Below are 18,970 nucleotides of genomic sequence, written 5' to 3' on the forward strand. Positions count from 1 at the left end.
TCAAGGTGGCCTTAGCGTGGTGCACCCAAGGACACCCTGGCATGTGCTCACTCCAGCTATAACCACTGTGCCAAGGCAGCCCTGACATGGAGTGAGTGCCCTGAGATACCCCTCCACCCCAGCCCACAACTGCTTAGCTCCCACCAGCCTGCCAAAGCTTCCAGTCAGTCACACACAGTCTCCACAGGAAATGCTCCTACACGAGGCCACTCCTTCCAGACCAGGACAGGTAAGTGTTCCTCCTAATTTATAGAAACAAACAGAAAATCAAAATAAAATGAGACAGAGAAATATGTTTCAAACAAAAGAACAAGATAAAAACCCCAGGAAAAAAATCATAATGAAATAGAGGTAATTCATCTGACAAAGAGTTCAAAGTAATGGTCATAAAAATGCTCATTGAAATTGGGAGAAGAATGGAGGAACACAGGGAAAACTATAACAGAGAGATAATATAAGAACCAATCAGAGCTGATGATTACAATAATTCAAATGAAAAATACACTAGAGGGAGTGAACAGTAGATAAGATGATGCAGATCAGCAATCAAAGAGAGAATAGGGGAAATCACCAGAACAGGGAAAGAATTTTGTAAAAGTGAGGATATTTAAGGGGTCTCTAGGAAAACATCAAGTACAATAACATTCACATTATAGAGGTCCCAGAAAGAGCAGAGAGAGAGAAGGGGACAGAAAACTTATTTGAAGCAATAATGGCTGAAAACTCCCCTAACCTGGGAAAAGAAGAGGACATTCAGGTCCAGGAAGCAGAGAGTTCCAAATAAGATGAACCCAAAGAAAGCCACATGAATACATTTATAATTAAAATGGTAAATGTTAAAGAGAGAATCTTAAAAGCAGCAAGAAAAAAACCAAATAATCATATACAAGGAAAACCCCATAGGACTATCAGCTGATTTTCCAGCAGAAAATTTGCAGCCAGAAGGGACTGGCAGGATATATTTAAAGCACTGAAAGTATTCAACCAAGAATACTCTACCTGACAAGATTATCATCTAGAATTGAAGGTTCCCAAATAGGCAAAAACCAAAGGAGTTCATCATTTAACCAACCTCACAAGAAATGTTAAAGGGTCTTAAGTGGGACAGAAAAACTATAACCAGAAATAGTAAAACAAATGAAAGAAAAAATACCACTTGCGAAGGCAAATACATAATAAAGGCAGTGGATCAGCCACTTACAAAGCTAGTATGAAGATTAAAAGACAAAAATAATAAAATCAACAGTAACTACAAGAAGTTGTTAAGGGATACACAAAATAAAAGATGTAAAATAGGACATCAAAAACAAAACTAGGGAGGGGGAGTAAAAATGTAGTGCTATTAGAGTGTGTTCAAACATAAGCAACTATCTGCCTAAAACAGATGTTCTGTGTTTGTTCCAATATATAGAAACCTTATGGTAACCACAACCAAAAACCTATGATACACAAAAAAGAAAAAGAGCCCAAATAATATTGAGACGAAGAAAGGAAGAGAGTAAGAAAGAAAGAGAGAGAGAGAAAGAAGAGGATAAAAAAAGAGAAAAAGAAAGAAAAGGAAGGAAGGATAGAAGGAAGGAAGGAGAAAGGAAAGAGAGAGAGAGAAAGAAAAAAAGAGAAAGGAAGAGAAAGACAGACAACCACCGCAAGGGAAGAGACCAGGAGAAGAAGGAACAGGGAGGAACTACCAAAACAGCCAGAAAACAACAAAACGGCAATAAGTATGTACTCATTAGTAATTACTTTCAATGGAAATGAACTAAATTCACCAGTCAAAAAATGCAGGGTGGCTGAATAGATTAAAAAAAAAAAAAAAAAAGACAGCAGGGCACCTGGGTGGCTCAGTCATTGAGCGTCTGCCTTCAGCTCAGGTCATGATCCCAGGGTCCTGGGATCGAGCCCCATATCGGACTCCCTGCTCAGCAGGAAGCCTGCTTCTCCCTCTCCCACTCCCCCTGCTTGTGTTCCCTCTCTCGCTGTTTCTCCCTCTCTCTGTCAAAATAAAGAAAATCTTTAAAAAAAAAAAAAGAACTATCTATATGGTGCCTACAAGAGTCTCACTTCAGATCTAGAGATATGCACAGACTGAAAGTGAAGGGATAGAAAAAGATAATTCCATGCAAATGGAAATGAAAAGCAAGTAATTATATGCATATCAGACAAAACACACTTTAAAACAAAGACTAATAAAAGACAAAAAAGGCATTACATAATGATAAAGGGGTTAGGGTGCCTGAGTGGCTCAGTCAGTTAAGCATCTGCCTTCAGCTCAAGTCATGATCCCAGGGTTCTGGGATCAAGCCCCAGGTTGGGCTCCCTGCTCAGCAGGGAGTCTGCTTCTCTCTCTCCCTCTGCAGCTCCCCCTGCTTGTGCTCCCTCACTCACTCTCTTGCTCTCTCTCAAATAAAATCTTTTTTAAAAATGATGAGTTCAATCCAAAAAGATATAACATTTGTAAATATATATGCACCCAACATAGGAGCACCAAAGTATATACAGCAAATATTAACAGACCTAAAGAGATAAATTAAAAGCAATGCAATAATAGTAAAGGATTTTAATACCTTATTTTCATCATTGGATAGATCATCCAAGCAAAAAGTTAATTAGAATATATTGGTCTTAAACAACACATTAGACCAGATGGACTTACTAGATATATACAGAACATTCCATCCTAAAGCAGATGGAAGGTACATGGAACATTTTCCAGAACAGTCACGTGTTGGGCCACAAAACAAATCTCAGTAAATTCAAGAAAATTTAAATCACATAAAGCATCTTTTCTGACCTGAAACTAGAAATTAATTACAAGAGGAAAATGGGAAAAACCACAAAAATGTGGAAATCAAATAACATGCTACTAAACAACCAATGGGGTCATCAAAGAAATCAAAGGAGAAATAAAAAATTACCTAGAGACAAATGGAAACAGAAATAGAACATATCGGGGTGCCTGGGTGGCTCAGATGGTTAAGCATCTGCCTTCGGCTCAGGTCATGATCTCCAAGTCCTGGGATCAAGTCCCACATCCAGCTCCCAGCTCAGCGGGGAGTCTGCTTCTCCCTCTCCCTCTGCCCCTGCCTCTCCCCCTGCTTGTACTCTCTCTGTCTCTGTTTCTCTCTAATAAATAAATAAATCTTTAAAAAAAAAAGAAATAGAACATATCAAAATCTATGGGGTGCAGCAAAAGTAGTTCTAAGTGGAATGTTCATAGCAATACAGGCCTACCTCAAAAAAATAAAAACCTTTCTTTACACCTAGAGAATGTAGGTGTAAAGAACTAGAAAGAACTAGAAAAACAACAATGTCAAGTATTAGTAAAAGGAAAAAATTATAAAGATCAGAATGGAAATAAATGAAATAAAGACTAAAAGGACAAAAGAAAAGATAAATGAAACTAAGAGCTGATTCTTTGAAAAGATAAAATCAACAAACCCTTAGACAACCCAAGAAAAAAGAGAGGACTCAAATAAATAAAATCAGGAATGAAAGAGAAGTTACAATTGATACTACAGAAATACAAAGGATCCTGAGACTACTATGAACAATTATATACCAACAAACAGGACAACCTAGAGGAAATGGATAAATTCCTAGAAACAAACAATCTTCTAAGACTGAATTATGAAGAAATAGAAAATTTGAATAGTCCAATTACTAGTAAGCAGATTGAAAGAGTAATCAGAAACCTCCCAATAAAGAAAAAAGAAAAAGTCTGGGCTAGGTTGGATTCATTGGTGAATTCTACCAAACATTCAAAGATTTACTACCTGTCCTTCTCAAACTACTTCAAAAAATTGAAGAGGAGGGAAAGCTGCCAAACACATTTAATGGGGCCAGTATTATCCTAATACCAAAACCAGATAAGGATACCAAAAACAAAAAAAAATAGGCCAATATCCTTGATGAACATAGATGCAAACATCCTCGACAAAATATTAGCAGATGAAATCCAACAATTCATTAAAAGGATCATACACTATGGTCAAGTGGGAATTATTCCAGATATTCAAGGATGGTTCAATATCTGCAAATTAATCAACATGATACATCATGTTAAAATGAAAGATAATGATCATATGACCATCTCAATAGATACAGAAAAACCATTTGACAAAATGCAACATCCAATTATGGGTAAAATATCTCTCAACAAAGTGAGTATTGAGTACCAAAAGTGGGTGCCTCAACAAGTTGTCATATATGACAATCTTACAACCTAACATCATACTTAATGGTGAAAAGCTGAAAACTTTTCCTTTAAGAATGGGAACAAGAAAAAAAAAAAAAGAACGGGAACAAGATAAGTGTGTGCACTTTTACCACTTTTATTTGAGAAGGTATTGGAAGTCCTAGCCAAAGCAACTAGGCAAGAAAAAGAAATAACAGGCATCCAAATCAGAAAAGAAGAAGTAAAACTATCACTGTTTGCAGATGACACGATGCTATATATATAGGATACCCTAAAGAATCCACCAAAAAACTGTTAGAACTAATAAATGAATTCAGTAAAGTTGCATGATACAAAATCAACATACAGGGGCGCCTGGGTGGCTCAGTTGTTAAGCGTCTGCCTTCAGCTCAGGTCATGATCCCAGGGTCCTGGAATCGAGCCCTGCATTGGGCTCCCTGCTCGGCTGAGAGCCTGCTTCTCCCTCTCCCTCTGCTGCTCCCCCTGCTTGGGCTCTCTGTCTCTCTCCCTGTCAAATAAATAAATAAAATCTTTTTAAAAAAAAATCAACATACAGAAATCTATGGCATTTCTACTAATGACAAAAAACAGAGAAATTAAAAAAACAATCCCAGTTACAATTGCATTGAAAAATTCTGAAATGCTCAGAAATAAATTTAACCAAGGAGGTTAAAGACCTGTGCATTGAAAATTATAAGATGCTGATGAAAGAAATTGAAAAAGACACAAATGGAAAGATATTCCATGCTCATGAGTTGGAAGAATTAATAGTGTTAAAATGTCCATACCACCCAAAGCAATCTACAGATTCAATGCAATACTTATCAAAATACCAATGGCATACTCCACAGAACTAGAACAAATCATTCTAAAATTTTCATGGAACCACACAAAAGATCCCAAATAGCCAAAGCAATCTTGAGAAAGAATGAGTAAGAATAACAAACCCAGGGCGCCTGGGTGGCTCAGTTGGTTAAGCAACTACCTTCGGCTCAGGTCATGATCCTGGAGTCCCGGGATCAAGTCCCGCATCGGGCTCCCCGCTCAGCAGGGAGTTTGCTTCCCCCTCTGACCCTGCCCCCTCTCATGCTCTCTCTCTCTCTCATTCTCTCTCAAATAAATAAATAAAATCTTAAAAAAAAAAAAGTAACAAACCCAGAGATACCACACTCTCTGATTTTACACTATACCACAAAGCTAGAGTAATTAAAACAGTATGGCATTGGTACAAAAACAGATACAAAAGTCAATGGAACAGAACTAAGAGCCCCACCAAAAAAAAAAAAAAAATTATATATATATATAAAATAAATCTATGACAAAAGATCCAAGAACACACAATGGAGAAAGGACTGTCTCTTCAATAAATGGTGCTGGGAAAACTGGACAGCTACATGCAAAGGAATTGAATTAAATGACTATTTTACACTACACACAAAAATTAATTCAAAATAGATTGAAGACCTGAATGTAACACCTGAAACCATAAAATTCCTAGAAGAAAACATAGGCGTAAACTCCTTGATATTGATCTTAGTAATGTCTTTGTGGATCTGACTCCAAAGGCAAAGGAAAATAAGCAAAAATAAACAAATGGGACTACATCAACTGCACAGCAAAAAAACCCAAAAAAACAAAAAAACCCATCATCAAACAAAAAGGCAACCTACTGAATGGAGAAGATATTTGTAAACCATATATCCAATAAGGGGTTAATATCCAAAACATACAAGGAACTCATACAACTCAATAACAATAATAACAACAACAAAACTTGATTAAAAAATGGGCAGAGGATCTGAATAGACATTTCTCCAAAGAGGACATACAGATGGCCAACAAGCACATGAAAAGGTGTTCAGTATCACCAATTATTAGGAAAATGCACATCAAAACCACAATGATATATTCTTTAATACCTATTGGAATGTCTATTACCAAAAAGGCAAGAAATGACAATTGTTGGAGAGGATGTAGAGAAAAGGGAACCCTTGTACACTATTAGTGGGAATGTAAATTGGTGCAGCCACTACAGAAAACAGCATGTTTCTTCCTCAAAAAATTAAGAATAGAACTACCATATGATCCAGTAATTCAACTTCTGAGTATTTATCTGAAGAATATGAAAACACTAATTCAAAAAGATATATGCACCCTTGTGTCCATTTCAGCATTATTTATAATAACTAAGATATGGAAACAACCAAAGTATCCACTGATAGATGAATGGATAAAGAAGATGTGGCATATTTACAAAGTGGAATATTATTCAGCCATAAAAAAGAATGAGATCAGGGCACCCGGGTGGCTCAGTTGGTTAAGCATCTGCCTTTGGCTCAGGTCATGATCCCCAGCATCCTGGGATAGAGCCCCACACTGGGCTTCCTGCTCAGTGGGGAGTCTGCTTCTCCCTCTCCCTTGCCCCTCCTCCTCCACTTGTGCTCTGTCTCTTGCTTTCTCTCTCTCAAATAAATAAATAAAATCTTAAAAAAAAATGAGATCTTGATGTTTACAACAATATGGATGGAACTTGTAGGTCTTATGCTAAGCGAAATAAGTCAGACAGAAAAAGCAAGTACTGTATGATTTCACTCAAATGTGGAATCTAAAAAAAAACAAAGCAAATAAATAAAACAAAACAAACTCACAGATACAGAGAAAAGACTAGTGGTTACCAGAGGGGAAGGGGGTTGAAGGGTGGGCAAAATGGTTGAAGGAGTCAAGTGTTTGGTGATGGATGGTGGTGACCACTTTGTAGTACATACAGATACCGAATTATAAAGCTGTACACCTGAAATGTAATTTTTTAAGTGACAGATCAGGGATTTGAACTCAGAACTGTGATTCCAGATATTCCAGATGCTCCCTGCCCAAATTACATAGCAGGTTTCTCAATGAGCCTAAAATTAAAGCCAAAGGCACTTGATATTCTCAAAGCAAAATTTGGTAATTGCCCTTCTTCATTTTATAGTCTAAAGAGCAAAAGCTATTCTGAATATCAGAACTTCTGTTAAAATCAGGGCCAGTAAACAACAAATGACTCTTTAGCCCCTGTCCTATTTTCCCAGTCCTTGAGTTCTTTAACCTCTCATTCCAGTCACAGTACCATTGAATAAATTACAGCATCTTTATATTCAGGTCATGCCTTCCTAAGAGTATACTCTGGATTGGATTTGAAGAGCCCTCTCGTCTCTCCTGAGGGTAGATGAGAAATGGACTCTGAGTGCTGGGCAGCCCTGGGCACTGGGGATGTGGCAGGCCTGAGCTGAGCCCCAGTCCCTGCCATCTGGAAGCCACTGTCCCTGTCCCTTCTCATGGCACTGAGCAGATGTTCTACTCTGCAGTGATGTCAGGCCCTGCTTCGAAGCAGTCCCTTAGGGGCAAATATTTGTCCGGAAGTATTTCTAGACTCAGCAACAGCAACAGTTCTGCTGACATCTCCATGGAGCTCACAGAGGGGACCGGGGGAGCTCCCAGGATCCAGGAGCAGACCAAGAGCAGGCAGCTCTAAGTGTCCCCCACTCCAGCCCCAGTGCTGAGCTCCAGTGGCTTTGTTAGGTCACATGCTCACCCCTTGGCTGTGACAGGTGGTAAAGGAAGGCTCTGGGGAGGAAGTTTCCATAGACCCTTCAGGTACAGTTTGGGGAGAGCATGTACCTGGTCTGAAGAGTCTCTTCTCACGCTGCCCGCCTGTGGAGGAGGAAGAGATGACGCTCTGAAAGGACATCAAGGCCCTGATGGGGGAGGGGAGTGGATTCTGGTTGGTCAAAACACGGCAGTATCCATCACAGTTTTGTTCCTTCCTGGTAAACAGTAAGTATTTGAATATTACTGTGGCCCACCTGAAAACGGTTACTCTCAGCTCGCAGCTTCAGCCGAGTGCCCCTGCCCATTGTGTTTGCGCGCCCCCAACCACCACCGCCATCAAGGGGAGAGTCCCGCCCAGTTCTCCACAAACAGCAGAATGGAGTGCCGGGAAGAGTGCTGGGTTGCCACTCAGGAGCCCCACCACTGGCCCACATGAGAGCTGAGGAAGGCTGTCTGCTCTTCTGAAAAATAAAAATAAAAACGATCTGCTCCATCTATAGCAAAGGTCCAAGTGATGGGTGGGAAGACGCTTTCCAAAGGTAACACTGCCAACCAGAACCTTCTGTGGTGAGGGGGAGGAAAGGTGTTTGTGGAGGAGGAAAGCCAACAGGGGGCCTCATCAATGATGAATGCTTTAGTGAATAAATAATTCAGAGCTTTGGGGATCCTTTTAGAAACAGCATGTTTCCACTCAGCTCTGCCTACAGAAAATGTTTTTCCAAAGGTGCATCTCCAGAATTAGATGCTTTTGACGTGCCCAAAGATTCAGGGAAGGCCTCTTCGTGTATTGTCCTCTGGGCAGCCCACGGCCAACTCCAGGCGCCAGGGAGTCAGAGCTTGAGCTTCTGGAGGGCAGCCCTGGCTCACCAGCTTCCATCCCAGGGGCCCCTCCTTCTGCCAACAGCCTCCTCCACACCCTGATATTCTATGAAGCCTTGCACAGCTCCTAGAGGAAAATGGCAGTTTGACTCAGCCTTTGTCCACACTTGGGGGGACTTCCTGTCTGTCTCCATCACTTGAGAGCAGAATTGCGTTCTGTACACTCCCATATCCTCCATAGCACAGTGCTTAAAATATAATAGGTATCACCATATTTTCTTTACAGTCACTTTTTTTATGGACAGAATGTTCACAAACCCGATGCATACACCTGGATTAATTCAGTGAAGACACCTGTAGAACCAGCACCCAGATCAAGCAAATAGAAATGACCAGCACCCCAGAGGCCCCCTGAATTCTCTGTTCATCATGTCCTGCATGTTAACCACCATCCTGACTTCCAGTAGCATAGTTTTGCTTGTTTTGAACTTTATATAAATAAAGTACATTATGTATGCTCTTGGAAGTGGCTTCCTTCATTCCAATTCTGTTTGTGAGATTTATCTTTGTTATTCCTTCTCATTGTTGAATAGCAGTCTATTATATGAATATACCATAATTCATCCATTGTGTTGTTAATGGGCATTTGAATTGTTTCCAGGATGGGCCTTTTACCATTCTTCTTCCTGTCTTTTGGTGAACATATGTATGCAGTTCTGTTGGGTGTAAGCTTAGAAATGATCTTGCAGGGTCAAAGGGTAGATGTAATTGACACCTTTTTGAATATACGCCGGCCTGCATGAATGTCTACAGCTTCAGCGGGGGACGACGGGATAGGTACGACCGGAGATGTGCACCCCACCCTTCACCTGAGCTTGGCTTTTAGTGCACAGGCCCTGATATCTGCCTCCTGCCCCAGCCAGCAGGTAGGTGGTTAGCTCAGGAGACTGACAGGCTCTGCTTATGAAGCTGCTGGTCCGGCTGGGCCTCAGCTTCCCACTGGAGCTCTTCTCCAAAACTGAGGAGCCCAGTGGCCCCCGTTCCTGCCTGACATCTGTTCCCTCAGAACTCTGCACCACGACTATCTCAAAGGTCAGGATCTGGGCGCCTGGGTGGCTCAGTTGTTAAATGTCTGCCTTCGGCTCAGGTCATGATCCCAGGGTCCTGGGATCGAGCCCCGCACTGGGCTCCCTGCTTGGCAGGAAGCCTGCTTCTCCCTCTCCCACTCCCCCTGCTTGTGTTCCCTCTCTCGCTGTGTCTCTCTCTGTCAAATAAATAAATAAAATCTTTAAAAAAAAAAAAAAAGGTCAGGATCTGCTCCTAATAGTCTGTGGGGTGCCATGCCCCAAGACTTCATGGTTTGCCCAACCCAGCCTCTTCTCTCTAGAAGGATGTGTCTGCCCATCACCCATCAACGTTCCCACACTATACTCTCACCTCCACCTGAGATGGTGATTCCTCCCTTCATTCCTCTTTGAGCACCCCCTCCAGACACAGAGCAGTCCCCCAACCCGGGGTCTTCCCGAAAGCTTCTGGCCTGTGTGCCCTCTTACAGTGGTATTGTGGATAGACTGCAATGGCTTTTTCAGGTCCTTCTATAGATATGTGGATGTGCGTATGTTTACTTTGTGCATTTTGGCATCACAGTTCACACAGGCAGATTCTAAACATGAGGGCAGGATCTCAGCCCTTTGTCTACCGTATGGGGCCCTGCTTAAGCAGAGATTAGACGTTCATGACCGGGTAATCAGAGTCAGGGTCTACACAGTCCCGTGAAGTAAACTGGTCCCAAGGGGCAAGTCCATAACAGATGATGACAGAAGGATATGCAGTAATTAAGAAAGCAGTTGGCATCAAAGGCCCCACCCCAACAGGGCTGAGAAGGGGAGAAGGCAGAGGCAGCGTGTAACAAAAGTGCTACGATCAGAGGCCGATTCCCAATGGAGTTCTTTGATCCAGGACCCACCTGAGCACAAGGCAGTGTCTGAACTCCCAGGCCAGACCCTTGTCCAGGCCAAGCCAAGCTGGGCAAAAAGCCAGAGTGACTTAGCAACAAGGGCAACATCAGGGGTGCCCGGGGGGCTGAGCTGTAGCTCACTGACGCCTCCACCTAGAGCCAGGGCCGGTCAGACAGAGGTGGGCCTGGGTGTGTGCAACGGACCACCTCGGAGCCTCAGGCATGGGGAGGAGAGAGGCAGGTGAGCGAGCACAGAGGGAATAGGCCGGAGCAGGGGCAGAACAGGGTTTGACTGCACAGACTCAACAAGTGAGGGAGTCACCCCAGCTGGCTCTGGAATCTCAGGAGACACGTGGAGCCCTGGCCCTGCTGCTTACCTGCCACGTGGGACTCACTTACCTGCCTTTAGAGTTGACTTTGCTATTGGTTGCTTCTGCCATAAATTCACGAAATCATCATCTCCCGCCTACCACATAGTTTTGGGGTGTGGACGATAGGCTGACATCTGAGAAAATGCTTGGTCACATCCCCATTCAGATGTTGCTTCCTTCGCTGATTCACAGTGCCACATGGTCATCATCTTACAGTGACACTCCAGATCTCTTTCTTGGGATAAATCATCTAGGGTCTTACACTAGGTGATACAGAGGGCTAAGGTATCCCACGGAAGCCCAAGCCTTCTGTTCTTCCATCTCCAAATTCACCTGCAGAGCTTTAGGCTGTGGACTGAGAAAGACAGTAAGAAACAAATCCTCTCCTCTTTCTCCAACCCAGGGGAGCAAGAACTTTCCATCCACGGTTGGAGGCCTGGAATGGGGTCACTGCTCAGTGGAGGCTGGTTAGTTCAAGGACACACACGCCCCAGTCCAGCCTTTAATCCCATCCAGCAGGTGCCCGAGCGGGTGAGTCACTGCCCAGACTTGTGCACTCTCTACCTCCACCCCACACACCCTGCAAATGCTCCGCCTGCACTCACCGTCCTAGGACTCATCCTCTTCAAAACCATTTCCTGGGTTTCTGATTATAAAGTAGTATCAATTCATTTTAGACAACTAGGAAAACTCAAAAAGGCAAACAGAAAAACACCACTAATAGCTGCCATGTTTGCTTTGCCTTGCTTTTCATTTCCATCAGTTCCCACACCTGCTCAGTTCCTGCAGCATTCCATCTGACCTCTGCCCGCCCCTCCTTGAACCCTACTGCGACAAGCCTGAGGCCCGAGGTCCTGCCTCACTCCCTTCGGTCAGCGCAGAACAGGGGTGGCACGGCAAGGGTTAAAGGCATTACCAGTTCGCAGTGATTGCACTGTAATGAGGACGAGATGCTAAATTAAAGTTTATTGCAGAATACAAGTGTATGTAGTCAGCATTTGTAAGAGGCTACAATGAGATGCCTTCTAGAACTTGGCAGTACAATTATGTAGAGTTGAGTAAAATGCACACGCAGATGAGATTAGCTGTCGGCAAAAGTCATTTTAAGACAAGTCATCTTTTGTGAAGGCAGAAATGGCTAGCCTAGAATGCTAGTCAAGATGTGACTGAACATGGAAGAAGCCACAGCCTCATGAAAGCCCTGAAATGTCTGCAGCAAGATGGTGCGTGTGTGCTGGGGGTGGTCTGTGCAGAGCACAGAAGGGGGGAGGAAGGACGTCTGTTGGTGTTGCTGGGACACCGCCTGCGAGCAGCCCCACCAGGTGAGGTGGGGGGCACCAGCCTGTGGGCAGGCGTGCGCTGGGTTAGAGACGGGAACGGCACCCCCTCCGCCCTGCACCCAGGCTCCCCGGCAGCATCCGGGCTCAGCCTCCAGCTACCTGAGCTTGGGAAGGAGAGCCACCAGAGCGAGCAACTCAGGCAAAGGGCCGGGAACAGGAGATCCGGAGCCAAAGGAGCTGGGTTCCATTCGGACTCCGGCTCCCTACAAAGCTGTGCCACCTGGGGCAAAAATACTTACCCCTTGAGCACTTCTCCGGATCTCTGAAATGCAGCGCTGAAATCTCCCTCAGAGGGCTGCCAGGAGGCTTACTGGTAGAGAGCAGCAAGGCTGGGCTGTAATTCCTAGTAACTGTAACAATGGCATTATTGTTACTCATCAGCAAATTTATTTAGCAGTCCCTAGTGAGGTTATTCGATGAAACCCAACCCCAGAAGCTGCTCTTTTCTAGGTGTGAATTAGCGAATTGAGCCTCTGGGTTTGCCACGTGAGGTCTGGACCCTGGGCCTTGGTGACAAGTGACTGCACCCCCGGGACCTATGGTTGGAAGTGTCTCACACAGCATGTGTAAACCAAATACAAAGCTGTGGCTTGGTGTGAAATAAAGACGGGGGGGGGGGGGGTAAGTTTTATTAGTATAAACCTGGTGTAGCCAACGAAAAAGTCCTTGTTACAAAGTGTTCTGGGAGTTGTGAGCAGTTGACTGTGAGTGTGTTACCATTTTGAGTAATACTCAGCTGCGCTTCATAGTTTTTGTACAGTCAAGTGTGATGATGATGTAAACTGTGTTATTTCCTGGCACAAAGTAAGCACTCAATATACATGTTACACATTTCACAAATGCGGGTTTCTGTTTTTGTTTTGTTCACGATGCGTTATTTAAACCAGACAGAACCTCTCCAAAGAAGAAAGGGAGGGGAGAGAATATGCCAAACTCCAAAATATCAGATTTGAGCTGTTACAAAAGAAAAAATTACATTTATTTTACAAGTAAGTATTTTCCTAAAGTATTATACATAAAGGAAAGTTGAGCTGTCTGTAGGAAAACAATATAATTTTAGGAAGTTACAGAGGGGTCAACATTGTGCTTAAAACTTTAAAATAGACAGGTGCAAAAACTAGCACAGTAAGTGACTACTGCAAGGTATGAATAGCCTTCGAAAGTGTATACGGACACAATGATGCAGAAGCTCAATATTCAAGCCCCTGGTGACCATGTGCCTTCAGACTTCTTCACACTAGTAAAAGAGCACCCCTTCAGTCCCAACAGAAGAACTCCAAGCACTCAATACCCGGCCCTTCCGCACGCAGTACAGTCAACTCTCCATTCCCCAGAGTAATGAAAGGGAGCAGAGACATAACATTTTTAAAAGGTAAAGAATTTCAAAATTAATTTTGAGAAGTGCCCTTACGTTTGGAGGTGAGAAATACAGACAACCCTGGAATTCACAGCACTGAGATGGTGAGTCCAACTCTCATTTCCTTCCCCTCTCCTCCTCAACAGGAAGAGAGACAATCCCACACTGTTCACAGAAAAGCCTAGAATGCAACTGGCCTCTTCAATTCTGGCTCCCACCTCCCGTGGGGAGGGGAGTAGGAGAGAAAACTGTGAAAATGTTTCCCTCACACGAAAAGCCAAAACATGTCAATACAACTTGGCAAACAAGATGGAAAAATCAAGAGCTGACGTATAAATATCAGTTTAACTTGTGCTTGTTTCCCCTTGCCCAGTAGTATTTATACGGCCGAACATGCCTGGGTATTTTGACAGCTTTCTAAAATAGGTGGTGTCCTGTTGCCCAGATAGAGAAATTTGTATAAAAGGAGTTTGTTATGATTAGTCCCAAAGAACGGTTTCAAAGAGGCCAGGAAGTGGAGGTTAAGGTTAAAAAATTAAACCACCAGCCCTAAAACAGGATCCAGTCCTAGACCAAATCTGAATGGTACCTCAGGACAACCACTTCGCAGCTTTGTTTTGGTTTGGGTGCTTTCATTTGGTTTGGTTTTGTATTGTATTACCTTGAAGTACACATTTTCCTTTTCCAGGAAAGCAATTGTTTTTTCTCCAGCGTTTTCTCAAATTCTTACTTCAAATCTTAAAAACTACAAGGTAAAAAAAATACCTAGATTTGACAGTAAAGCCTTATTTGTTAATGTGCCAAAGAATTATGACCACAAAAGCATTTTAATTGGCTTGTCCTTTCTCAGAAAAGTTATGAGCATATTCAAACCATGAAAATCCTAAAATCAATGCTGGTTCGGTAAGAAAGCTATGTTCCATACAGCACTGAGTTGGCACTGTCCACCTACTAGCTTTTACACCAACTTGCCAGAAGTGGGAATGGAGCTAGGTTTCCATCAAGGACCCCAAAAGCAGTTTCTCCATCCACACAGCCCAACCCTTTGCTCCAAGTGAGCAAACTACCAGGTTCACACTATAAAGTTTTCATACCTGTCAATGAATAAGTATTAACCAAAAGACTACTTAACATGACTGTGTTTGAGGTCTATAATACACATTACAGTCTAAACATTTTCTAAAGTGCCTATAAATATACTTATACAAATGAGCAATATAATATCAGGTTTACAGAGAAATTCTTTTATATAATATGTAACAGGTAGGCCTAGAATTTAAGTTGTAAATACACATTTTTATATCCTTATCAGTTGTTTTTGGAATGCAAGCATAAAGAAACAATTCTGGTTCAATTATATATGATTTCAGAGAATTATTAACAGTGCTAGGACAAAGAAATTCTTGCTTGTGCTTGTGTAGAAAAGGCTATTTTGAGATCCAGGAGCATCTGATATTTAGAATCCAATGGAATATCTCCAATTCTATAAAACAGTAGCAAGTGAAGCTTAGTGAGTTTTTAATTATAAAGAGATTGTGCAAATATTTAAAGTGATTATCAACCATTATTAAATCCAAAAATTCCGTTAAAATCATGGGTAATCTGAATGGCAGTTCAGGAGTTTAAAAAACAGGAACCTAGGCAAAAGTCATAGATATTACCAATAAAGGCCCCAACCCTGAAACCAGCTTCAGAAACGTGGCCCTGTGACCACGTATTTCCATGGCTTTAGAGACCTGGTGGTTGACTCCAATCAGTTTAATGAATGGGAATGCGGGCCCAGAGTTGAGAACCGATAGGAGGGGTGTAGAGAAAGAAGACCCTCCATATGCCCACCCAGGGGCTTCAGTGAGCTCACTCAAAGGCAGGTGCACACAGTGGCTGGCTGCACCACTTGGCTCCCAGGCCTGGGCCTTTATGCCCTCCTCCAGCTGGTGACCCCAGCATGGGAGGCACTGAGAACCGTGGGCAGGCTCATCCGAGGTCTGTCCCTAAGCCATCTGGGCCGGGGAAGCCGCTCTCTGTGGCCCCCACCCCTCCACCTGCCCTCTCCTATACCCTGCTGTTCCTGCAGCTCCTCTCACCCCCTTCCTGGTGTGACTTGTTGAGTCTGTACATTTCAGTAAGTGCGAACTGTATGCTGCATTCTCATCCAGCATAGGAAGTTTTAACTAACACTGTTTTCAAAGGAATACGCGTACGCAGCTTTCTAATCCCTAGGGATGTTCTGGGCACCTAAGGCTAACGAAGTGTTCTAGCCAATCACGTGAACTACACATACAACTAAGAAAGCAGACTCTGCCTACAGTGATTTGTGAAGGATGCCAAATGGAGGCTTCAGGGAAGAACACAACGGGCCTCTTCTTATTTCTTAAAATACCAACTCATGTGACATAGAAGAGATGTGCCAAAACGTGGACGGAGCACGAGATAATGCCGTAAGAGCACACTCATGGTTAGGATACGAGACATATTTCTCTCTCTCCACCTCTGATAGTTCTGGTTTCATTAGGGCCATATTTTAAACTTCCTGGATTCTTAACTATGCCTTACAGAAAGCAGATCTGGAGAAATGGCAGATAAGCAACTCATACAAGAACACCTTGTATAAATGGAAATTAGGAGAATTCTGAAGAGAGCTAAATAAGAATTATTCATTATTTTGTGTGTGTGAGAAAAGAGAACATGTACAACAGACTATGACTATTACTGTAGTAAAGTGAATGAATATCACACAAAAGATTTTCTCCCGACTTAGCAGCAAACTATTTCAACTGCTTTTGCATTTGCATAAAAAAATCCATGCATCATACTGAATTCTAATCCATTTCTCACCTAAACCATTCTAATGCTTCATACAACCAAATGAAGCAGAATTAATCAAACCTATTAGATTCATTCCTAATCCCTAAAGGACTGCTGTCTTTAGCATTTCCATGCTAACTAAAACTATTACTGATTTTTTTTTCTTAAGACGTCAGATGTGGCTGCCTCCTAAATATAATACCTATATAACTTCCTAAAAGTTTTCCCCAGATTTGAAGAACAATTAAGAAAAACAGGGAAACACTGAGGAATCCACCCAAGAGGCCAGCTCAAATGCTGCAACATGTTCCCCAGCTGCAAGGTCTCCCCTTCCCCTGGGTTCCCAGAGCATTCTGCATGCCTTGGCACAGTCTTCTATCAGACTGCAGGCCCCTTCCCATCAGGAGTCAGGTCTTCTTCAGTCTGCGTCCCCCCGATGCACCCTGCAGAGCGTAGGCACTCAGCTAAAGCCCGACAGAACATGAAACTGAAGGTATCAGCTCTGGCTCCACCCCCGGTCATGCACAGAATGCGGACACTGGCCATAACTAGGGGTTGAGCGGGGGTCTCCAGGAACCTCCAGAAGTAAGCCAAGGCAACACTGGCCCAGGCCCAGCAGGTGGTGGGGAGAAAGGAAAAGGGACAGAATGGCATCTACCAGTACACCCTTTGTTCCCCCTTCATGAGCTGATTCCCATTTGAGCTAACAGGGTAGGGGTGCCTGTCGGCACATCAGAAGGAATGCCAAGAGGGGTGTGTGTGTGTGTGTGTGTGTGCGTGTCTGTGTGTGTGTGTGTGTGTGTGAAGAACCCGCTCCTTCACTGCCTCCTTCACTCTGGGTAGCTCTTCAACCTGATCCACGATACTCTGTGATCATCACTTCATTGCTTCCAAAGTTCCCAGTGAAATTAAGGCTGGGTCACAATTCATGACACCAGATGCTACATAGAAAATAAGTCAAGATACAAAAGAAAACCATTTATAAGAAAAAGAATGTCTTAGTTATAAGACTAATGTAAGAGTGATGCTAATCAGCAGACCACTGAACTGTTACAGTTGTTAGAGAGGGGTAGAAAATACCAACTGCATTGGAAAAAGGATCCATCAGACAAAAGTACAAAGGCTCAGCATGGATCAGAGGCGTGGCTTCCTGCCTGGACTCTCACACGGTGGTTTCTATTGTCTCAATCACTTCCAGATCAGACTGTGAAGGGGAGAGAAGGGTGCACTCATCCGGCTCCCAGCTGCTCTCGGGACTGTAATCTTCCTCGGAACTCAGTTCTGCTCCTTCCTCCGTGTCCTCATCACACGATTCCACATAGTGAGCCCCGATTGCATTGATCCCGGAGTCCTCAGAACTTGAGGGAGAAGAGCAGTGATCTATTTTTGGTGTATTGCTCTCTCTTGAAATTAAGGCATCGTGTGCAGAGACCTCCTCGGGGCTCCCTTTGTGGGAATGCGGCGCTGGCTGCTTCTGCACATAACACATCTTCCCATTAATGCATTTAACCTGATAGTTGTCGATGAAGAGGTCTGAGATCATACAGTACCTTGGTGAATCAGGGGGGAGGGGCGGCTGGAAGACAGATGCAAATTTCAAAAAGTGTTCAGTGAGTGACACTGAGATCTGAATGGTGTTTGTGGGTTCCCGAGGCTTCGCAGGAATCTCAGTGCTCGGAAGCTGCTCCACGGGGGTCATGGGCTGATACACGTATTTGCCTGTGGGGAACACCAAAAAGGTGGTTGAAATCTAAGAGTATGACACAAACTACATTAACGTAGCCATAATGGTTTCTTTCCGAGGACTCAGATGTTTTTAAAAATATTTCAATGTCAAAAGAAACTGGTAATATAATCATTCAACACTGTTATAATCAATGAAAAATACAGCATGGTGCATAATAACATCATGGTATTTTCATCTAAGAAACTTAACATTCAACAAATTTTAATTTATATTTATGTCTTTTCTAATACCTCTGAAGTGGGTAAATACTAAAATCCTTACTTTACAGACAATTTTAAATGTTTTACCCCTCACACTATAATACCGAATGCCCACGATATAGTACGGTAAAAACACGCTGTAAAATAGTAGACTATAAAATTCTAATTCCATTCTATCTTTAAGAATTATATATTAATATATGTGTTAACATATACATTTAAAAACAGGAGAACTATATACCAATTCATTATCAGGATTACAGAAGACTTCCACATTTTAGGTTTCCACGTTTTCATCAGAATACATATATACACACAGATTTAATAGGTAATGGCCTGTAGGGTTGTCCTACCCACCAGCAAGGGTTAGGGTAAGGTAATAAGGTGTGAAATGATCTCTTTCAAGACCCAAGCTCATTCATGGCCCAATTAGTTGAAGTTCTCCCTGCCACCAATTCCACTGGCACTAAGCAACCCAAGCTAAGCGGAAGCATGGGTACGGGCGGTGTAGGGGGTGACCTACTGGGTGTTTCCAGGAAACCAAGCTTATCTACAAACTTTCTGCTCTGAGCAGTGTTTCACATAGCTCAC

At 42.9% G+C, this 18,970-nt stretch overlaps 1 protein-coding gene across 1 annotated transcript in view; it reads right to left on the bottom strand.

Moving 5' to 3' along the window:
* Window positions 1–13,227: 13,227 nt before the first annotated feature.
* CUNH3orf70 (chromosome unknown C3orf70 homolog) overlaps window positions 13,228–18,970 on the bottom strand; it is an 87,213-nt gene continuing 81,470 nt past the window's right edge. Inside the window, exon 2 of the mRNA XM_034999748.1 lies at window positions 13,228–18,151. Within this exon, the coding sequence (XP_034855639.1) occupies window positions 17,595–18,151 (557 nt within the window). The 3' untranslated portion in view covers window positions 13,228–17,594. The remainder of the gene's footprint in view (window positions 18,152–18,970) is intronic.

Source organism: Mirounga leonina, unplaced genomic scaffold (assembly GCF_011800145.1).
Source record: "Mirounga leonina isolate KUSES-001 unplaced genomic scaffold, KU_Mleo_1.0 Mir_115, whole genome shotgun sequence".
Taxonomy (NCBI): Eukaryota; Metazoa; Chordata; class Mammalia; order Carnivora; family Phocidae; genus Mirounga; species Mirounga leonina.